General features: G+C 39.2%; 1 protein-coding gene across 2 annotated transcripts in view; it reads left to right on the forward strand.

Annotated features, from left to right (window-relative positions):
• The window catches only part of PLCB1 (phospholipase C beta 1), a 2,228,480-nt gene that overhangs the window by 949,336 nt on the left and 1,255,935 nt on the right, over positions 1–23,209 (forward strand). For both annotated transcript variants that reach the window (XM_078649524.1, XM_078649525.1), the window contains exon 5: positions 10,388–10,467. In XM_078649524.1, coding sequence (XP_078505650.1) covers positions 10,388–10,467 — 80 coding nt within the window. The remainder of the gene's footprint in view (positions 1–10,387; positions 10,468–23,209) is intronic.

Here is a 23,209-nt window from a genome sequence, read left to right on the forward strand (position 1 = left end):
TATCTTAGATTTATTTGGAAGCACTCCAGAAGTCAGGATTGTGATGCTACAGTGGTAGAGGCTTCTTGGTTATACTAATGTGATGAAGCTGTGCATGGATTAAAGTATGTAGAAATCCAAAGTACATTCTAACATCTCTGTATTACCATTATACATTGGCAGCCATGCACGTATAGTTTCCTGTCCCACACCTTTGGTTGAGGGGGGTAAGGCTTAGTAGTATGGGTTATATGGAGTTAACAAAGATGCCATGTTAGAGGATGTTAAAGAAGAGAGCCATCACCCACGCAGCAGATCAGTATTTTGGGTTGAAGGCATCACAATACTAGTTCAAGCTTCATGCAGGAAAGCTACCTCTCAAGTTGCACATATCTCGCAGACCCAGATAGCAATAGATCTGTGATCATACAGGCACAAGCTGCAAAGTTACCTATACAGTCATAGAGATTGTAGAGCCCAAGACTACATACAGCAGTCTCTTTGCTACTGCACAGCAAATATGTCCCTCAGTTTAGAGATTACTGCCTAAAATATCAGACAGGCAAGCTGGCCATCAAAAAGCAGTGCTATCACTGAGATGAAACAGATCTAAGAATCTCATGCATGTGGCCTCAAAGGTACACCTCAGGCTACATGGACTTTGCAGGTTCAGGCCTATGATGAAAGAGCTAAAGCACAAGTTACAGAACACATTCAGGGTCAAGTATAACATCAAAACAACCTCCCAGGTTGCACAGATCTTACAATCTTGGTCTCTGTACACCACCCTCATCCCTCAATATTCAAAGATGCCCCAACTAAGGTTTCAAACAGAGGAAAGAACCAAAATAAGGGTGGGAACACACTGCCTAACATCCCAGCGCTCAGTCCGCCCCAATTTATGATGCTAAATGCAGTGCATAATAGCACCTACTTCAGTGACAGTCTTTAGTTTTTCACCCTTGTTGGTGCATCCAGCGGTGTCTATCTCTAGGCACGTGCTCCCATCCTCCTTTTTTGTTGACAGGTTGACAGGTTTCAACTGTATCAATCCAATGACAATAGAGCCAACCATCAGGTTCCTAATCGGTGAACGAACATGTCTCACCTTATGGGAGATAGATGAGGTAATCAACTGTACTCAACACTTGTTTTTTCAGCACCATTCTTCAGCACAAGTGTTTTAATTTGCCACATGATGTCATAATGCACCTCAAGTCAATATATCAGTGTCAGATGTACTCTCGATTACAACATATGTCAGTTAATATTGCCACTTATGGGCATTATGTGACAAGGACAATATCTATAATATCCAGAAACACAGACATATCTTTCTACCCTTGTCAAATGGATATGGTGTAATTTGAAACAACAGCTCTTATGCTGTTAATGAGCATTGCTAGACTTGTTTATCAAGCTACAGTGGGCTACTTTCTCATGGTTGTTCTGCGATTAATTGTTCTTTTTTCCCTGACTTAGTTGTAAATTACTTTTGTATTACAAAGACTCATTTACAAAGAATTTCCTGTGAGTAGGTGTGTCTTACTCCAAATCTAACTATGACTTAGTCATACATTTCGTAAGTAAAACATGTTTTTATGGCCCTTGATTGATAAAGCATTTTTTTCTGTGAGTAACTATGTGACAATCATCAGTAAATCAAACAAAAGTCTGGAGTAAGACAAAGCTGCTCCCACAGCAAGCTTTGCGAATCTGATGTGTTGAATTTAAAAAATGGCACTTGGTGAACGATGCCAAACCTGACTGAAAACTGATCACAGTAGTGGATCTCTACAACAACAGTGAGTCCCCATCATTCCGTATGCAAGGCCATTATTGTGCAAATGTCCACCTGGAGAAATTTGGCCATCTGAGAGTTTACGTGTATGTGCACAAGGGAAACACAAAGATTGTAAGGGACCAAGGGTGCTTGAGCAATTCGAGAGACAATGGCCCCCTAACAAAAAATGCAATACAGTCATCCTGGATACAAAAATCAGTTCCATAAACAGATTCAATGATCAGAGTTTTCAGTTTTATACTGAAATTCGAACACAAATTTGAATTACTCCAACCGGAATAATTTAAAAAACCAAAGATCTAGAGAGCAACCAAACAATGAACTGAAACAAACAATGAGAAAAAAAAAACAATGCACAGACAAACACGTTTTACAAACTGACAGCAAAAAACATATAGACACATACAGGCAAGCACACTATGACCAACATTAATATAACACCTTTAGGTCACTTCTTATTAAAAGCATATAAACTACTGCAACCAAAACAAAAATACTACAAAGCATAGTGTAACAGGCCAGAGTGTATGTCACCGATGTTTCGATCCCGTAAAAATATGGGCTTATCATCAGGACTAAGGATCAGTTGCGTGGCATGGTATCAATTGATATATCAATACAGAAGGGTATGCAGATCCTGACTGAACAATACAGGTTGCATAAGTGAGACAGAGCTCACTTAATATCCAGATCAAGGAAGGAGATTCCTCCTTTCGGAGTTAGGGCCCTCACAAACACAGCCAGCTAGGAGTCATGCTTTATCATTGGGTCTGCTCCTCATCGGATCGGCACTGCAATACATGACGGGCACCCTGGAAGGGGCTCTTTAGTGGAGATCTTTTATTCCTTGCCGTAAGGTGCATTGCGTGTGAGAGGCATAGTGAGTTTAGATGTGCAAAGAAGTGAGACTAAAACAGCAAATAGAGGTCCAAATAGAATTCATTTAATGAGTGTGGCCCCTATCCTAGTTAAAACTAAGGGGCCGATTACGATGGAGGATTTTCCGCATCCTCCGGGACGGCGGAAGCCACCGCCGGCATGGATGAAACGGAAAATCCTCTGCGAACCCACCAAAGACCCACCGCCACATTAGGATGGCTGGTGGGTCCTGGTTTCCATCCGCCGCTTTTCCGCCGCGGTTGGCTTACAACCGCGGCGGAAAAGCTCTAATATGGTGACGGTGTCTCTCAGACACCGTCAGCCATATTAGGATGGCCTGTGAAAAATGCTTTTCCGCGGTGGGTTTTCCGCCGCGGAAAAGCACGTGTAACTTCACTGCAGGGGCCCGTTGTGGGCCCCCTGGGTGAAGGGGGGGTGGGGGTGCACATGGGAGGTACCTATGGCACCCCCCTGCATTTGTATGCAGAAATCGGCAGGCACCGCACGGTGCCTGCCGCTTTCTGCATACAAATGCAATGTATGCATTTTTACCATTGCGGCGGATGCAGCTTGAAGCCGCACCCGCCGCAGTGGTAAAAATAGAGGATGTGACCGCCAGGGTGGCGGTCACATCCTAATTGCACAGGAGGGAACTCCGCAGGCCATGCGGAGGTTCCCTCCTACTCTATGGTGGGGGACGGACTCAGGTCCGTCCGCCATCATAATCGGCCCCTATGTGTGGCGCACCCCTGCTCTAATGTTACAGAGTACCACCCTCCAAGGTCAACATGTTTCTTGCTTAACTGTCATATATACGGCAATTCATCAGGACCGGTAGTAAGTTCTATCTACTCTGTCAATGGTGGTTCAATGTAGCAAAGGTGATAGACCACACACAGCACCCTAAGTGTGGTACCTGTAAATCTATATGACATTTAGGCAAGAAACATGTTGACCTTGCAGCGCGGTACCCTGTAACATTACATCAGGGGTTCGCCACACTTAGTTTTAACCAGGATACGGGTCACACTCATTAAATTAATTCTGATTGGACCTCTACTTCTTGTTTTATCTCACTTCTTTACACATCTATACCCACTAGGCCCCTCACACGCACTGCACTTTACAGCAAGGAATAAAAAATCTCCGCTAATGAGCCCCTTCGAAGGTGACCGCTGGGTATTGCAGCGAGGACGAGGAGCAGACCCGATGATGAAGCATGACACCTATCTGGCTGGGTGTGTGAGGGCCCTAATTCTGAAAAGAGGAATCCCCCTCCTTGATCTGGATATTAAATGAGCTCCGTCTCACTTATGAAACCTGTATTGTTCAGTCAGGAACGCACCTAAATTAAACAAGGAGCGAAAAGGAAGGAATGGGAATGAGAATTAGGAAAATGAAGAAATCATTTTTATTTTTAAGAAATGTATATTAGGGCCAGGCACCTAGAGAGATGTGCACTGCGAACATTTCTCTTGAAGTAGTGGAAGCAAAGGACCAAAAAACAATCATGCATGAACAGTGAAACAAGGGCAGCATGCAGAATACTAGTAACACACCGATCAATTATCCATAGCGTCAGATGGCAGGTAAGAGTTTGATCGCAGTCCCATGCGCATGTGAAAAATTGAAAAACATAAGGGCAGATATACCTACAAGGAATTCCTGAATATCCTAGTGCTGCCAGTTCAATGAGGTAGTAAACCGCTCTGTAAGTGAGAGATATTATGGAGCTTGAAAGGTATTATTGAAAGAACTGGGTAATTTCTACCTTGACAATGTTAACAGGTAGAAGAAAAACATTTATTAATAAAATTGTCACTTTAATTTCTCAACAATGCATCACACATCCTAAAGAAAGATAATTTAATGAGATATTTTATCTCACAGTTTACTCAGATAATCGAAATACTGTAAGCGTTTGTCATTTTTTCACTTACCATTGAGGCAGTCTAGTTCACCTTTCTGCAAGTATTTCCAAGAAGAATGTTAGAGTTTCTTTTAAAAAAAGATTAAAAACTGAAATGCATACATCCGAAAGATGGAATTCAAGTACAATACTTTACAGAGCATCAGGGTCTGACAATCTCTCAATGCTTCATATAACCCAATTTGCCTTAGTACCTTACAGCCTCACTATAACTCTTCCTTGAAAATATGAACTTCCTTTCGCAAGTTAACTGTATTTAATGCTTTCCCCTATCTAGCAGGTATACGAATAAGTGAGAGGCAGTAAATAGGTTTATGTCATATGGAAGTGGTGATCAGTCCCCTTATTGTAGAAAACAGATGTCCGCCAAAAATGCTATAATGAATGATGAATAATGTATACTTCAAGGGGGAAAACAGAAGTGCAATTTACGCATTTAAGTGTGTGCTGAATGGCATAAATCAGGCTCTGCATGCACAAATTGAAAAGTGAGTTAAACTCAAAAAGTAATATTTTTTTAGGCTTGAAGCAGGCATATTTTGTACAGAAAGTGGGGTAAAATGCAGCAAATTATCCTCAACAACATGTTATGTTGTTTAAGGGTGGAGGGGGAGTTTGCATGAACAAAAAGTAATTGTTAATGAGAAGACACCTAAAGTTTAAAAACATCACAGTTGAAGATTGTATTGATAACTGTTTTCAGCTGGCACCCACAGTCTGAGTTTACCACCATGGTTGTTTTAGAGAAGATCATTATCATTTCCATCCATGGATGCCGATTGACCAAAATACCAGGGGTAGTGGAAGTGTCATCACATATCTTTTGACCTTAATGACATCATAGGAAGTGACATCATATAAACGCTGACCCTCTTTTTCAGGAAATCATGTCACATGACCTTAACCTTGATGACATCACAGTAGCTGACATCACTGAAGGTCTATCATAACTGCATGAATAATGTAACAGCACAACATAGACAAATGTCTATTTAAGATAACACCTATATTATTGTCCTGACTTGAAAGTTTTAAGTTCTGGGGCATTAATTGTAGTGATTGGGCATAGTAAGTACGTTGAAACTGTTATAGGGGGTTTCACTTCCCTAGAACATTTTGAAAAGAAATGGATCTAACAGTGCATTTTAAAGCATATTTTAGCATACATTCGCTAAAATGACATAGGCATTGAAAGAACAGTTACTAACTATTCAACCTCGTTCATGGTCTACCATGATGCCCTCTAGGAGTAGACCCTATTTTTTCAAAATGTGCTATGGGTGTCCCATCTGTCGAAATGTACCTGCATTGTTCTAGGGCTCATATTTTGTCATGGGTTCCCCATATTTCATGGGTGCCCCCAATATGACTGTGTAGACATTTGCCATTTATTCTGTCCATGTGCCATAGGAGACCCTTCTTTCACCAAATCACATGCCATATTCAGAATGTTGTCATGGTTGCCACACTCCTATATGTCAGGTTGTCTTCCTTTATGCCAGGAATTACCTCCAAGGTGATAGCACCAGCATTTTGTCACGGGAGCCCTCATGACATGAATTTCCTCAAGTATGCCAACATTTTTCCACGGGTGCCTCCTATCTAATAATACCTCTAGTATGCCAGGACCAGTACTTTACCTTGGGTGCCATTATGCAAATTATAATGCCAGTGCCAGTATTTTGACACAGGTGACTATCATGTTAATGGATTCAAGTATACCATGGCCAATTTTTTGCCATACCTGTTTCTGTAAGATAAAAATTACCTTCAGTAAGCCAAGGCCAATGACACACTTACAAGCACGACACCACATTCTCACCGACTCACTCACTTTCACTCACTCACATTCTCAAACACCTTTTCATATTGATTCTTTGTCACACATTCTCGCTCAGTACCTGTCATTGACTCTCACTCACAGGCAAAGACATCACATGCCTGCATATTCACACTCTCTTATATAAATACACTCTCACCTGCAAACATGCACACATAATTCTTTTAAAATCAGTTTTTATTTACATCAACTGGCACAGAAGGCCCTGTTCCAGCAAATGGTGCTCTATTTTTAATTACACTAAAAGTGAATAATTTAATTTTATTCACTGACTGTATAATGAAAAATTAACTGTAAACAAGGAGTGTGCCTTCACCCCTGTGTTTTGGGACTGCTTTTGCAACCTCTGAGGCCAAGGGTTGCAAAAGTAGTGCTTGGTGTTATCGGAGGAAAAGCCAGAGGTCGTGGCTGTGTACCCTGGCAACCTCTGAATGATGTCCATTCATTCATCTCTACTGAATCGCTTTGCCCACTGCACCTATGAAACGTCCTTGCTCCCTACCCCAGTCACAACGATAAAAGTTTACAAAGGCTTGAAGTGCTCTATAAAAAGAGCAGCCATCTAATTATGCAGGACTTTAACATTGGACATCAAGAATCATTTTCATGATTAGGCTGAAAATGGACGGGTGTGAGATGTAAGGTGATGTAAGATGTACATTACATACGAGTTGCCTGAAAATGCTTATGAAATTAAGTGAATTTTGAGTAATGCACCCCTTATGCTTAACTTCCTGGATTTTTAATAAAACCACTTGAGGTCAATAAGAGTCTGTTGGCTTTATTGTGATCTTTTTTCCTATTTTAACCCGTTGGCTGCGCTGCCGATTTTGCAGAAGTGCGGCACTTCCGAAAAACCCGGGGGTTCGCGTCGGCCATTGGCCGACGGCAGCACCAGGGAGGTAGTGCTGCCGTCGGCCAATGACCGACGGCAGCATGGATGGGGTTAAATCATCTTGGCAACAATAAAACAATATTACTATAAAAATGATTACACCTGATATGTAGGGCCCTGTTATGAATGGCTTGGCATTCCTAGGCAATAATACCATACATATTTTACATATACAGGGGGCACTGGAAAGAAAAGTTCCTGGTATTCCCTGGGATCAAAAGTTGATCCCTTGTAGACTCCTTTGAAATGTGAACCCATACAGGTATGAGCTGAAGGGTTTGTCCCCAGTAAACACTGTGACATGTCCACACAAGAGAATGGTGGGTGCCGTGCAACCGCTCCACTTAGAATCTCATTTCAAATTAAAACTGCTGATTGACCAAACAAGACTAATGGTCCACTCAATAAATGAGAACCATAGCATGTAAAATAACTTAGAAAGACCTAAATCTTTGTCAACACCATCACATGTAATCAATGTTAGATACTTTATTTGCAGAGGTTTTATTTATGATATTCGCGTCTCTAGGCCGGATGTAAAAATCTTATTTGGCAAATCCTTGTAAACCCAGTGATTTGTACATGGTCTAATTAATTTCAAAGGTTGGAGCAGGACTTATATCTGTGGGGTTCTATTGATCTGACAGAAACCTTTAGAATTCTGAGTGTGAGAATTAAAAATACTCCAATTGGATGAAAACCTTTGTATAGCTAGTCTAGATTCAAACAAATGAAGATCACTACAGTCAGAGTGTCCTTTTACAAAATGTATGTCACTTTCCTTTGCCTTCTTAGTTGCTGGCTGCCCTTATAGATCTTTTGTCCCCTTGACATATTAAAATAATATCATGTTAAGTATAAAAACATCAACAGAATCGACATACATTATGATCATTAAAAATACATATTTGCCCCTTTGCAGTAAAGAAAAGTCCAGTATCATAAATAGGAAGACACTCCCAAGCCATTAACAAAGAGTCTTTAAAAACAGAGGGGAGAACACCCTCCATGCCTCTGCCTGGAAAACTGCCAGCCTGAGGCATGCCTAGGCGAGAGAAGAAATGAAAAATGAAAATTGGTCCATGATAGGCATAGTGCACACCCATCAATCCTGTTCACTTTTTTTCCAATTCTGTTAACAGAACTGAATGTGAAAGGCATGCGCATATGTGTCGCCATTTAGTTTTTTCTTTTACTTTACAGTTCCAACATGACTAATAGCAACCTGAGAACAGTAAACTAAAAGAAATGTGCAGAACACCTAAATGTAAATTTACAATTTGCACTGCTAAGCAAGATGGGGGTGGATGACGAAGAACAGGATGAACGGAGGGGGTGCTGGGTAATGGAGGCTGAGGTTAGAGAGAGGAAAACCAAATCTTAAAATGTAACAAGCTAGGCATCAATGCCAACCTGTTTGGACTACTTTTTTAACAAGTTCACAGCTACGAAATGTTGTGCGGTGATACAAAACTGATGGACGACCCTATCAGTCACTGCCTAAAGCCAGTTGAATCTCAGTAGCCCGTGACTTGAAGGGGATACCCAAAGTCTCCTTTGCGTGCTGTGTGATATGTGGGTTGTGATGTTTGATGACATGAGCTCTCGCCAGAGAACAAATACTCTCTGAACGTGACATCTAAAAAAGATTGCGAATTTCTCGCTTTAGCTACTAGAATGGGACCTTAATTGAAGCCGTGCCATAACTTTGAGCTCTGGCACCAAGAGAGGGACTTTTCCTGCCTCACGCTTTTTCCATCCAAGTTTTTAGCGTAGCCCTGTGACTTTAATTGTTTCAAGTTCTGGAGTTCATTAGAGAGCAGTCGCAGTGATACTCTGCCCAGCTTTCCACCCAAAAATATATACGCTGTGTGTGGTGGCTCAGTGAGCTAATGCGTCCTCTGCAATGCGCCGGTGTCCGACCTCTATTCACAGGTCCAAATCCCAGCAGGTCCACTGAGCCTTTCATCCGTCTGAGGTCGACAAAAACGAGTGCCATTGGGTAACAATAAAAAGCTGTTATTCAACGCCAAGATACCTATGGGTAAACAAGCGCATGACAAATAAACATGTTGGGCCTCAATTATGAAAAGTGACGCATCGCTGCGTGAAAACACTGATGCGTCACTTTTCATTGCGCACTCCTTGCGTCATGTTTGATGCGTCATATTTATAATATGATGCATCATGTCGCAAGGAGTTACAGATACGTCAGTATTTCTGACGTATCTGTAGGCGCAAAAGTGACGCATTGCTAGAGTGTGTCACAAAAGTGACACAACCCAGCAATGTGTACTTTCACATGGGCAAGTCCCATATTGTTAGTGCCTGCGTCAGTCTTACGCCTGCCATGAAGCAGGCGTAAGATTTTGACGCATTAGCGGCCAAGAAATGGCGCCGTGAAATCTTATAGATTTCACTGCGTCACTTCCATGACCCTTTCTTGCGTAAAAACGCCCCCCTTGCATACATTATACCTGGCGCAGGTATAATTTGGCACAGGGGTTTACAAAGTGACCCATCTAGGTAGATGCGTCACTTTGTAAATATGGCGCAACAAGGCGCATTTTTTACGCCACTGGTGCGTCACAAAAAGTGACGCAACGGCGGCGTAAAAGTGACGCACAGCCTCATAAATGAGGCCTGTTATGTGTATGATTGTCGAACAAGGGGCCTCAGCAATCAGTAGACAAAGCACTTTTAAGTACCGAGTTTACAAATCTACACTCTTCAAATCTTCATTTGCCAAAGTGTTTGAGAAGTATCAATACATTTCCAAACATGTTCAGCCAGTTTGCTTATGTGCCTCAAATAAAGTTAGCTCTGGTTCATTGTGTCCACTAACCCTGATGCACTAAAAGTGGAAACAGCCGTTCTGCTTCGTAGGAATCCTAGTGGATAAAACTCTACAGTGCAGGTTTATATCACATGTCTGAGGTTAAATGAACACACTCATCTAGAATTGAAGAAATTATGCGATTAAACAATGTATTCATTAAATAATGCTTGTGAAATCGTTTGCCTTCATCTAAGTAGCGCCTTTCCTTTCTGTCTCCTCAGGAATGGGCAGATGAGATTTTCAATCTGGCGACAAACCTGCTGGCACAGAACATGTCGAGGGATGCATGTCTGGAAAAAGCGTAAGTAGCCACGGTGTCTCCGGTGTTTACCTCTGAGGGTGTTCCTTCGAGAACTTCCTCTGCTTTTTTGTCAGTGTTCGCGCCAGCTATTGTTCAGGGGTTACCGGCTTGTCATTCTTATAAACACGACTCTTCCTCTAAAGTCAAAGAAAACGCACGCTTCTGTTATCATTGTGATATAAAAAGAGAAAAACAAAACACATTACTGGAAGGCTAAAATAAAATTGGCAGGACGAGCATTTCCTAGATACATGCACAGTAGCCAGGAAGTGCATCGTTATGGTCAAAGTCTCGGCTACCGCTCAAAAAAAATTTCAAAAATGTTGTCATGTGCATAAGTGCTGGTCATTGCCACACCCGATGTTTTCGGACATTTCCAGTATACTTGCGGACCCCCATAACCCAATAATTCATTACTTTGTTTGTTTTACATACTAAATCTGGTCTTGTGTTTGTGGTCATTCTTGAAGTTTAATTTACAAAAATTAGCTTGTTGGAATTATCATTTATTGTTGCCAAATATTGCAGTGGGCTATTCAGAATAATATTTATGTGGGCATAACAAGTAAAAGGAAAACTATCAGTTAATGTCCTTAATTCAATAACATGAGACACATGTTAAAACTTGTTTTTAAACTATTTTCCCAGCCATATGCAAACCAGCCTTGACCCTGCTCCAATGGGAACAGTCCAACTGAACTGCCAAATCAGGTCCTCTCTCACCCGAATAAATATTCAGACATGGGTCCCGTGCTCACTGTGTCACTGGAACCAAACTGTACCCAACTGATGAGCCCCAATCAGGGCAAAAACAGTCCTTGTTGCATGTGTTCTGGTTCGACGAGGATGGAAACAATTTTCCTCACATTTTCTTTGCACACAGGAGGACATATTATCTATAACTCGCACCTTCTCCATACCCTGCTTATACCATTTTATATTGTATCAGTCATACCATGTGAAATATTATTTACAATAAAAATTATGACATCGCAAATCACATCTTGTGTGAGAACACTGCATTGTACAGTGGTGAGATATAGTTAATGTAGTGTGGCTACTGAGTTGAATACACTGTGTATGAGGGTGTGCAAGTTATAATAATTTGATGGCATTCCGTAAATTATAAATTAAAGGTATAAGTATAAGTTTAGAAATGTACATTTTTATGTATTTTACACTGTGTTTGTAGCTTAAGAGTAAGTAAAGTAATATAACTTTAAAAGTGGTCCACACATTTTAATTTCCAATGTTTGTGTATTTTAAGATTGGTTTGCAAGGAAAGAATAAAACATGTTTTACTAACTACAACAAAGGTTTAACCTTTGGTTTATTCATTAAATTTGATTTCTTTTTATTTGTGTACAGTTGAATGTGGTACAGTGGAATTGTGTACAGTGGAATAGCACAGAGTGAAGTGGCATAGAGTGGAGTGTTGTACAGTGCAGTGCAATACAGTGGAGTGGCGTATATTGTGGTGGTGTACAGTGGAATAGAGTAGAGTGGAGTGTTGTTGAGTGGAACGGTGTACATTAGAATAGTGTACAGTCAAGTGGGGGAAGAGTGGAGGGGCATATACCATAGTGTGCCACATTATAATAGGGTACAGTGGAATTGCAGTGGTGTAGAGTGGAGTGGTGTACAGTGACGTGAGATACAGTGTAATGGCATACAGTACAATAGCATAGAGTGTAATGTTGTAGAGTGTAGCGGTGTAGAGTGGAATATCCTATAGTGGAGTCTTGTACAGTGGAGTGTTATAGAGTGTAATGGTGTAGAGTGGAATAGCATGTAGTGGTGTGGTGTAGAGTAGAGAGGTGTAGAATGTAGTGGCATACAGTGAAATAGTGAGTACTATAGATGCGAGAATGAGTTGCGTAGAATGTAATAGCATAGAGTAGAGCAGCAGAGGGTACTAGCATAGAGTGCATTGGCATAGACTGGAGTGGCATAGAGTGGACTGGGATAGAGTGGAGTGTCACAAAGTGAAGAGGGGTAGAATAAAGTAACGTAGAGTGCAGTGGCATACAGTGGAGTGGTCTACAGTGGATAACCGTATATTAGAGTGGCGTACAGTGGCGTGCAGTACAATGCTTTGGCAAAGAGTGGTATAGCATAGAGTGGAGGGCCACACAGTGGAGTTGCATATAGTGGAATAGTGTAGGGTAGATTGGTGTATTGTGTAGTGCTGTACAGTGCAGTGGCATATAGTGGAGTATATTAAAGTAGATTGGCACATAGTGAAATAACGTCAAGTGGAGTAGCATACAGTGTAGTGGCGGTGCACAGACAAAATATCAAGTTTTTAATATTGATATACCAAAATATCGAGTTGCAAATATCGTGATACAGGAATATTGACAGCAAGAATATCTTGGTCTAGAATATCGACTTTAAGGTAAGGAATATTGTTTTTTTGAATATCGAAGTCAGTAATATCGTTTGTAAAAATTTTGTTGTTCAAAATATAATTTGTTATATTAGTGTTATGTATTTTAGTATGTATTTTAAAAGTAAGTGATCTAATTTTTATAAATAAATATTGCTTTTGTTTTTAAATATGTGTCACATTTTTAAAAAGTGATTAATTTAATGTTAATTACATTTTGTGTTTTTTAGTTCTGTAGCCGGTTGTGGGTTTATAGGGAAATAGGGTGGGAAGTAATTTATTTATACGAAATTAAATATTTTTTTATTTATTAGTATTTCATTTAAGTTAGATTTTATGGTGTTAATTGTGGTCATTAATTTTGTATTAACTAATTATGAAGTGGTTGTTAATTTTTAGTAATTAATAAATTAATAATTATGATAATTGTGTTATTTTTAGGAGCAGGTTGTGGGTTTATAGGGTAATAGGGTTGGAAGTAATTTAATTATAGTACATTAATTAATATTTTTTTATATATTAGTATTTATTTAATTTAGATTTTGTAGTGTTAACTGTGGGAATTCATTTATTATTAATTAATTAGTAATTGGTTGTTAATTATCATTAATTAATTGGTAATTATGTTAATTGTGTCAGTTTTGTAGGAGTGGGTTGTGGGTTTATAGGAGAATAGGGTATGAAGTAATCTGTTTAACAATAATTAATAATTCATTGTTGATTAATGGTAATTAAATATTTTAAAATGTATACTGGAAATTGTGTAATTAATTTGAAATGTGAGTTGTGTGGTTTATAGTTGTAAAGGGTGGGAAGTAAATTATTTTCAAATACTTAATAATTTGTTGTTAATTGGTAATAATTTAATAATGTAAAATTAGCTATCAAAATTGTGAAATTATGTTTATGTGTGTGTTGTGGTGTTTGTTGGGGTAGAGAGTGGAAAGTATTTTAAGTTTTATTAATTAAAAATTATTTGTTCATTATTCATTTATTAATTGATACATTTTTATGGTAATTTTTAACTTTTATTTTGTGTGTAGATTTTGGTTTTATAGGGGTAATGTTTGGTGAGTAAATTAATTTTTATATGTTTCAATTTAATTTTTCATTAATATGTGTTTATTTGATTCATTATATTAATTATGGAGGTACAGTTTTATAGAAATATAGATGTGTGTTGTAAAATGTGTGGTGTTATAGGGTAGGAAGTAAGAAATATTTATTTTGTTTAATAATTAATGTTTTTGATTTTAATTAGTGTATATTAAATGTAGTTATTTGTTTGTAATTTTTTTTAAATGTTTATAAAATAATGATTGTATATGTCATTTTAGATTCTTTTAACATTATAATATGCTTATATCTTTTGTAATTTTAAATATTTTTATATAATTATTATGTTTATGTTATTAACAATTTTTGTATTGTAGTTGATATTTTGTTTCTTTTTAATTTTGAATTGACTTTGTTGGGAATATTAATTTTAACCCTCTGCTATACAACACTTTCCCTACTGTTGCACTCACTGGAGTGGGAATAGTAATTTGTGTACCTCTGCTAGCCAACACTTTCCCTACTGTTGCAGTAGTTGGGTAATAGTAATTTTTAGCTCTCCGCTATCCAACACTTTCCCTACTGTTGCACTCACTGGGTGGGAATAATAATTTTTTCTCCTACGGTATCCAACACTTTCCCTACTGTTGTACTCACTGGAGTGGGAATGGTACATTTTGCCCCTCCGCTATAATACTTTCCCTAATCTTGCACTCACTGTAGTGGGAATAGTAATTTCTACCCCTTTGCCATACAACACGTTCCCTACTGTTGCACTAACTGGAGTGAGAATAGTAATTTTTGCCCCTCTGCTATCCAACACTCTCCCTTTTAATATTTTTATATAATTATTATGTTTGTGTTATTAACAATTTTTGTATTGTAGTTGATATTTTGTTTCTTTTTAATTTTGAATTGACTTTGTTGGGAATATTAATTTTAACCCTCTGCTATACAACACTTTCCCTACTGTTGCACTCACTGGAGTGGGAATAGTAATTTGTGTACCTCTGCTAGCCAACACTTTCCCTACTGTTGCAGTAGTTGGGGAATAGTCATTTTTAGCTCTCCGCTATCCAACACTTTCCCTACTGTTGTACTCACTGGAGTGGGAATGGTACATTTTGCCCCTCCGCTATAATACTTTCCCTAATCTTGCACTCACTGCAGTGGGAATAGTAATTTCTACCCCTTTGCTTATCCAACACGTTCCCTACTGTTGCACTAACTGGAGTGAGAATAGTAATTTTTGCCCCTCTGCTATCCAACACTTTCCCTACTGTTGCACTCATGGGAGTGGGAATAGTAATTTGTACCCCTCCACCATCCAACACTTTCCCTACTGTTGCACTCACTGGAGTGGGAATAGTAATTTTAGCCCCTCCGCTATCCAACACTTTCCCTACAGTTGCAGTAGTTGGAGTGGGAATAGTAATTTTTAGCTCTCCACTATCCAACACTTTCCCTACTGTTGCAGTCACTGGAATATGAATTGTAATTTTTTCCCCTCGGCTATCCAACACTTTCCCTACTGTTGCACTCACTGGTGTGGGAATAGTAATTTATTGTCTTCCGCTATCCAAGACTTTCCCTACTGTTGTACTCACTGGAGTAGGAATAGTAAATCTTTCCCCCCTGCTATCCAACATTTTCCCTACTGTTGCACTCACTCGAGTGGGCATAGTAATGCTTTCCTCTCCACTATCCAACATTTCCTCTACTGTTGCATTAACTGGAGTGGGAAAAGAAATGTTTACCTCTACGCTATCCAACACTTTTCCTACTGTTGCAGTCAATGGAGTGCAAAATGTAAGTTTAAAAATTATTAAATATGATAATAATTTAATTTATAATATATATTTTTTTAATCCGATTTTATGTTATAGGTGTATGTATATATATATATATTTGTTAATTTTTATATATTTATAATATTTTAAAATAAATTAAAGTTATTAGTTTATTAATTGTTTTACAGTAAACTTACATTTGTATATTACATTTTATATAATTATGTTTACAGTTTTTTAATTACATGTATTTATTATATTTGCTAGAATGTACATTACATCTACATATTTTTTTTAAAGTTAATTTTATTTAATTTATTTAACATTATTTTTTATATATAAAAAACGATATTTTGCACATCGATATTTTTAACATCTATATTATTTTTTCAGTATTTTTGTGTCTTACCTTTTAAAGATAGGATGTCGATATTTTGGATATCAATATTTTTGAATCAATATTTGTGTATGGGGATATTTATGTACTCGATATTATGTCAGTGATCCATAGTGGCATAGAGTAGAGTGGTCTAGTTTGGAGAGGCTTACACTGGAGTTGCATACAATGGAATAGTGGGGTAGAATGGAGTGGCATAGAGTTAAGTGGCGTAGAGTAGAATATCATAGAGATTAGTGGCATATGGGTACATGCATCAACGTTTCCGTTTGCGATTCCTAAATTGCGAAAATTAAGGAATCGCAATTTAGAAATCGCAAACGGCAATGCATGAAAAAATAGCAACTTTTTTTGCGATTCCTTATTTTTCCTTAATTGCGATTCACAATTTGCGAATCGCAATTAAGGAAAAGCTTCTTATTGATTCCTATGGGCCAAAAGGCCCATAGGAATGAATGGGAAGGCATTGACATTTTGCGATTTTCAATTTGCGAATTCGCAAAATGTGAATGCAATTTCAAGGGTGCAGGGGGGGGTCCAAAGAACCCCTCCCTGCACCCCTGAAATTTAACTTTAAATTCAATTTACACACACACATGCCCCAAGGACATGTGTGTGTGTAATTTAAAACTTTCAAATATGTGACTTGTGCATGTTTGAAAGTTTTCGGTAAATTAGCATGAAGTTCAACTTCATGCTAATTTACCCCTTCCAATTTGCGAATTCGCAATTTAAAAATTATCATGCATTGCATTTAAGAAATCTCAAATTGTGATTTCCTAAATGCAAACGCAATTTTAGAAATCGCAACATGGTTGCGATTCTTAAAATTGCGAAAAGCATGATGCATCCAAAATTTGAGAATTGCATTCGCAAACGGCTGAAAATTGCGATTCGCACCGTTTGCGAATGCAATTCTCAATGATGCATGTGGGCCATAGAGTGTAGTAGTATACAATGGACTAGTGTTGAGTAGAGTGGCTTAGAGAGAAGTGAGGTATTTTGTAATGGCGTTCAGTAGAATAGTGTAGGCTGGAGTGGCATAGAGTGGAGTAGCGTACAGTGTAGTAGCGTAGAGTGGAATACCGTAGTGTGGAGTGGGGTACACTGTTGTGGAGCATACTGTAGTGGCATACAGTGAAGTAGCATACATTGGAATGGTGTAGAGTGTATTAACATTGAGTGTTGCAGACGTACATTATAGTGAAGCAGAGTTGTGTGGCATACAGGGGAATCGCGTACAGTAGATTGACATAGAATTGAGTGTTGTACAGTGGCAAAGGATAGCGCGTAGTATGGTAGAGTGGATTGGAGTGACATACAGTGGAGTAGTGTAGAGTAGAGTTGCATATAGTGGAGTGAGGTACATTGTAGTGGCGTACAATGAAATAGCGTAGAGTGGAATAACGTAGAGTGGAGTAGCATAGAGTATATTGGCATAGAGAGGAGAAAGGTACAGTGTTTGGGTGTGCAGTGGGATAGCATAAAGTGAAGTGGTGTCTACTGAAGTGACATATAGTGGAATAGCATACACTGGAGTGGACTGGAGTAGACTAGCTTAGAGTGGACTGGCATAGAGTGGAGTGGCCTACAGTGGAATAGTGTATATTAGAGAAGAGATCTTCAATGCAGTGGAGTCACATAGAGTGGAGTGCCATACATTAGACTGCTGTAGAGTGGACCGGCATAGAGTTGAGTGAGATACAGTGCTGCAGCATACATTGGAATAGCGTAGAATGGAGTGTTCAATAGTGAAGTGGCATACAATGGAATAGCATACACTGGAGTGGGGTAGAGTAGAGTGAAGGAGAAAGGAGACAGAGTATTTTAGCATAGAGTGGGATAGCATACAGTGGGGTAGCATAGATTAGAGTGGCTTACTGTGAAGTAATGTACAGTGAAGTGGCATACAGTGAAATAGCATAGATTGGAGTGATGTACAGTGGCGTACAGTGCATTGTGGTAGAGTGTAGTGGTATCAACAATGTAGAGAGTAAGCCTTTTTATAAAGGCACAATGGATAGCTGTTAGACCTGTCATCCTTGGTGTTGTTTCCCCTGAATGTTTGCCTCTACATCCTGTATGTTTGATGCTGGGCTGGATTCAGTTTTTGCTGGCTTAGATGCTTTGGGCACTTTGCCACTGCTGATCAGTGTCAACGTGCAAGTGCTTCCTGTGTAAATTGTTATTATGATTTGTTCTCCCTGATTGGCATATTTAATTTACTAGTAGGTCCTTAGTAAAGTGCACTAAGTGTGCCAGGGCTGGTAAATCAAATGCTACTAGTGGACTTGCATGACTGATTGTGCCACCCACAAGAGTAGCCTTGAAAAGATGTCTCAGGCTTGCCACTGCAATGCCTGCATGCAGTTTGTTAACTGCAATGTCAACCTGGCAAGTGCACCCAATTGCCAGGCCCTAACCTTCCCTTTTCTTACATGTTAGTCACCCCTAAGGTAGGCCCAAGATACCCCTGTGGACAGGGGGCAGTGCATGTGAAAGGTAGGACATGTGCTCTGGTGTGTATGGGATGTCCTGATAGTAAACTACTGCCAATTTCATTTTTCACTATTGCAAGGCTACCTGTTCCCATAGGGTAGAATGGGGAGTTTGCTTATAACATCTTCTAAGCATAACTGCCCCTGGGAACAAGGTAGGAAAATAAAGTTTAGTATGCCTTAAATTAGAATATTAAAATGCATCTTTTAGTGAGGGTGATTTTCACATTCTGTGTTTGAAAATAACACTTTTAGAAAGTAGGTATTTTCTTGCTTAGCCATCCAGTGTGCCTCTGCTAGGATGTGTGTTGACTGTCTGGCTTCGGAGTGACAGGGGCTGGGGATGTGCAGTAGCTCCAGAGAGTCTGGATGAGTCAGCGGTGGGCTTAATAGAGCTGGGCTGCATTTAGAGTAGGGGGAGGACATTTCCTTTCACCTGAATGGGTCTGGTCTGCCTTCCACAATGCTGTCTCCACCTCCTGCCAGGAAGCTGCACCAGGGAGGACAGAACTGGTTATAAATGAGCACAGGGCTTCTCTGCCACTAGAGAACAAAGGATTGTGTAGGATAAATATTGGGGCCCTGACCCTAGAACTTTAGATCATCCCTGGAATTCAAGACAACTGTTTGCCAAGGAGAAGAGCAGGAGAGACTGAGGAGAAGTTATGCCCCTTTGCTGTGTGCTGTGTGAGGTTGGTCAGCAGTTGCTGTTTCTGCCAAGGAAAGGAGAAGGACTTTGCTGTGTACAGTGTCCCCTGCTTGAAGGAGATCTCCAAGGACCTGTGTGTGCTGGCCTTCTGTTCTGAAGTCTCAGGGACACTAAGACGTCATCCCCAGCTCCCCTGAACTCTTCTGCTAGGAGTTCTGACCTTCTAGGAGGTACCTGTGCCAATTTGTGCCTCTGGAGGTTGTTGTTGCTGTTTGGGAGCTGGAAGAAATAAGAAACTTGAAGAACTGCAAAATCGATGCATCGCTCTTCTTGCAGCTGTTTTTCCGACGCATCTCTACGGTGTGAGAAGAATTTCAATGCATCGCCGTTCCGCTGTGAAAACATATGCCACATCTGTCACCACTGGTAAGAATCGACACATCGATGGATCGCAGCTGAGGAGGGCCGTCGCAGTGCTACATGCTGCTGCATCAATCACAGACTCATCCTGAATTTCCACGCATCGCACCTTTGCGGCAAGTTCTCCTGACATCTCACCTGCAGACCGGATCTGTCACGAAGAATTGACTCACCACTCCCCATACAGACCAGATTTGACGCAGCTCTTCCTCTGAGTGCAGCAGGACTGTCACATCGCCTCTCCAAGGTCTCAGGAGCTGACGCATCTCTTTGTTTCTGACTCTGCGGCTGTTTAGCCTTGTGAATTTTGACGCAACCAACCTCAGGTACATTGTGTAAAAGTGACGCATCCATGGCTTTCTATGGTATAAGTCATATTTAAACTGTGTATGTTGGATTTATATTGTTTTGGTCTTGTTTCGTTTAGATAAAGATATTTTATTTTTCTAAACTGGTGTGGTGTCCTTTTGTGGTGTTTTCACTGTGTTACTGTGTGTGTTGGTACAAATACTTTAACATTGCCTCTGGGATAAGCCTGTCTGCTCATGCCAAGTGACTAAGGGGGTGAGCAGGTGTTATCTAAAGTGCAAATACCCTTACCCTGACTAGAAGCAAGGGTCCCTATTTGGACAAAGGTACCTACGTCTGCCAACTAGAGACCTCCATTTCTAGAAATAGAGTTCAGCCAAACCAATACAAACGTTTTTCTCTTGGACTTATTTTTAAAATCCAAACTTTAGATATGTGGACGCTTAATTATCAATAAAATAACAACAGCTATACCTGCGATGTAAAAAAAACAAATTATGCTCCAACCACACTATTTGGGCATAGAATGGAGTTACATATAGTGGAATAGTGTAGATTAGAGTGGCATAGCGTGGAGTGTCGTACAGTGGAATAGTGTAGAGTGTAATACGTTAGAGTGGATTGGTGTACAGTAGAGTGACATAAAGTAGAGGTTCCTAACCTGTGGTCCGGAAACCCGTGGGGGTTCGTGATGCCTACTCATGGGATCCATGATAAAAAATTAATTAATGATAACATTAATAAAGTATAAGTAAATAAAAAGCAGAATTGAAAATGTTATATTTAAAACGTTCTGTCAATATGAAATTGGAGGCTAATAATTAAGTTAGTGTCCTCAGATTGATTCATGTGAGCAGTGCAAGTGCATTAAACAGAATATAGTATGGACGATGAATGACCTCAGCCAAATTTAGAAAAGCTCCACTCTTCCCCTTAAAATAATAATTATATTTTTTCAAAACGTTTTGAATGAAATAAAATATTTATCATGTATTTGTTTGATGACTGCTCATTGCTGTATTTTTTGTGTATTGGTTTGCGATTGAGATCATCAGAAATGCTTAGGCCAGAATTCCCAGCTTCCAGTAATAACACACTGGGGGTCCCAGGTTTCCAATAAGTATTCAGTGAGGGTCCCCGAGTTTCAATATTGATTAAGTGGGGGTCCACAGAAGTCAAAAGGTTAAGAACCACTGGCGTAGAGTCTAGTGCCATAGGATGGAGTGATATACAGTTTAATAGGGTGCATTGGATTGTCGTAGAGTGGAGTGGTGTATATTGGAGTGGTGTACAGTGGAGTGGCAAACAGAGGAATACCAAACAGTGCAGTGGCATAAACTGAAGAATCATACAGTGGAATGGTATAGAGTGGAATAGTGTAGAGCGTAGTGTCATAGACTGGAGTTGTGTACTGTGAAATAACTTACAGTGGAGTAGGTTAGAGTGGAATTGGCATACACTAGAGTGGCATAAAATGAAATAGAATAAAGTGTAATAACATACAGTTTAGTGGTGCAGAGTGGCGTGCCATAGAGTGAAATGGGGTAGAGTGGAGTGGTGTACAGTTCATTAGCATTAAGTGGAATGGCTTCTAGTGGAGTCACATAAAGTGGCGTAGAGTGCAAAGCATATGGTGAAGTGTGGCAATTGAAACAGATGTAGCATGAAAGTGTGTTAACCAATGTAATGTGGTAGGAAAATATGTTACTTGGTGTTAATGGTCATTTTAATAGTATGTGTGAATAGTGTAGGTACTTTTTAAAGTTAGAATTTTTTAAAATACTTAGGTTTATTTTATTGTCCACTGTATACTGCAGTAATTTCTCTGTATACCACAGTGCATGTACATAAGGTAGGATGTGATTGCTAATGGCACTGTTTACCAAAGGTAAAAGGCAGCCAGGTCTTTTCCTGCACAATTTGTCTGCGTTCTGCGTTCCGCTGCATTCTGCTATAGGGTCTTAGATGTGGGTAATTAGTAGGTTCAATTGTTGTTCCCCATCTGTTACCACTTTCATAAAGTGTTAATAGGTAGATAAATATATTTATATAATGTGCTATATATTTTTACATCCGTTTATGGAGAACTGAGCATTTAAAAAAAAAAGAAAAGTAGCATGGTAATTTGTAGGTAGTAACGCAATATGCCATAGACATTTTAATGAAGATTTAAAATGTCAAAAATTAAAAATATGCTGTAGTACTTTATATTTGTCAAATATAGGGTTCTACAGTGGACTTTAATATTTTAACATATATGTTTCTTTTCTTTTGGTGCTGCAGTACTCCAGAGTCAGTACTGCTGTCCTCCATACATTTTTAAAAAATATATAGAAACGTATAAATATTTTTCCCTACCTATTACCACTTTAAAAAACTGGTAATAAGTATGCAGCAATATCAAACCAAATACTTACCTACATCTAAGGGCAAAATGCAGACAACAGACAAACTGTACCTAAAAACTACATGGCTGCCTTTAAGTTTTGTAAAGAGATTTATTAGAAAATCACAAGATGATTTGTCATCGCCATGCACTGCTGTGCTACTGCAACAACAGATATCACTACGTTTTTGACTCTCATAACTTCATCACCACTTCATATCATCATTTGCAATATCAAAATGAATTATCCAAATCCATTCAGCCATTTCAGCATTACATCACATACAAGTGCACATCAAATGCATTGGGAGTAAAATCTGGTTTTGGACCCCTGAACCCCTTTTAATCTTTGCACCCCCTTAATGATTCACCATACAAACTTCCATCATAATAAAATGTAGAAAATGCTATAGGACTGGGAATTTTTGGGGAGATTCATTAAATGGGTGCAAAGTTATAAGATAGCAAAAACCAGAGGAATTCCTATCTCTGGGAATCCTAACTATAGGTACAGAGTGACTACTTTCCGATAGGAGGTACGCAATAATAATTCAGAATCAGTCAGTAAAAGGCTCCTCAAGAAGCCAGTCTCTGGCAATTCCATTGCAATGGCTGCTAAATATGATGTAAATTGCAGTTACTGAGTTGTATTTTTTTTTTTTTTTAACGCTGTGTGATGTGCTGAGCAATGAAGAAGAAGCGTTCATTGATTTATTTGTTTAATCACATTATTTCTATTACCTCCAAGTTTGCCACTTATCTAATTGAAAATGTTAATTAGTGCTGTGTCTTTATACCGCTGATCGATTCTGGATGTTGAATCGCCAGAATAACAAAAAGGTGCTTAG

This window comes from Lissotriton helveticus, chromosome 6 (assembly GCF_964261635.1).
Source record: "Lissotriton helveticus chromosome 6, aLisHel1.1, whole genome shotgun sequence".
Classification (NCBI taxonomy): Eukaryota; Metazoa; Chordata; class Amphibia; order Caudata; family Salamandridae; genus Lissotriton; species Lissotriton helveticus.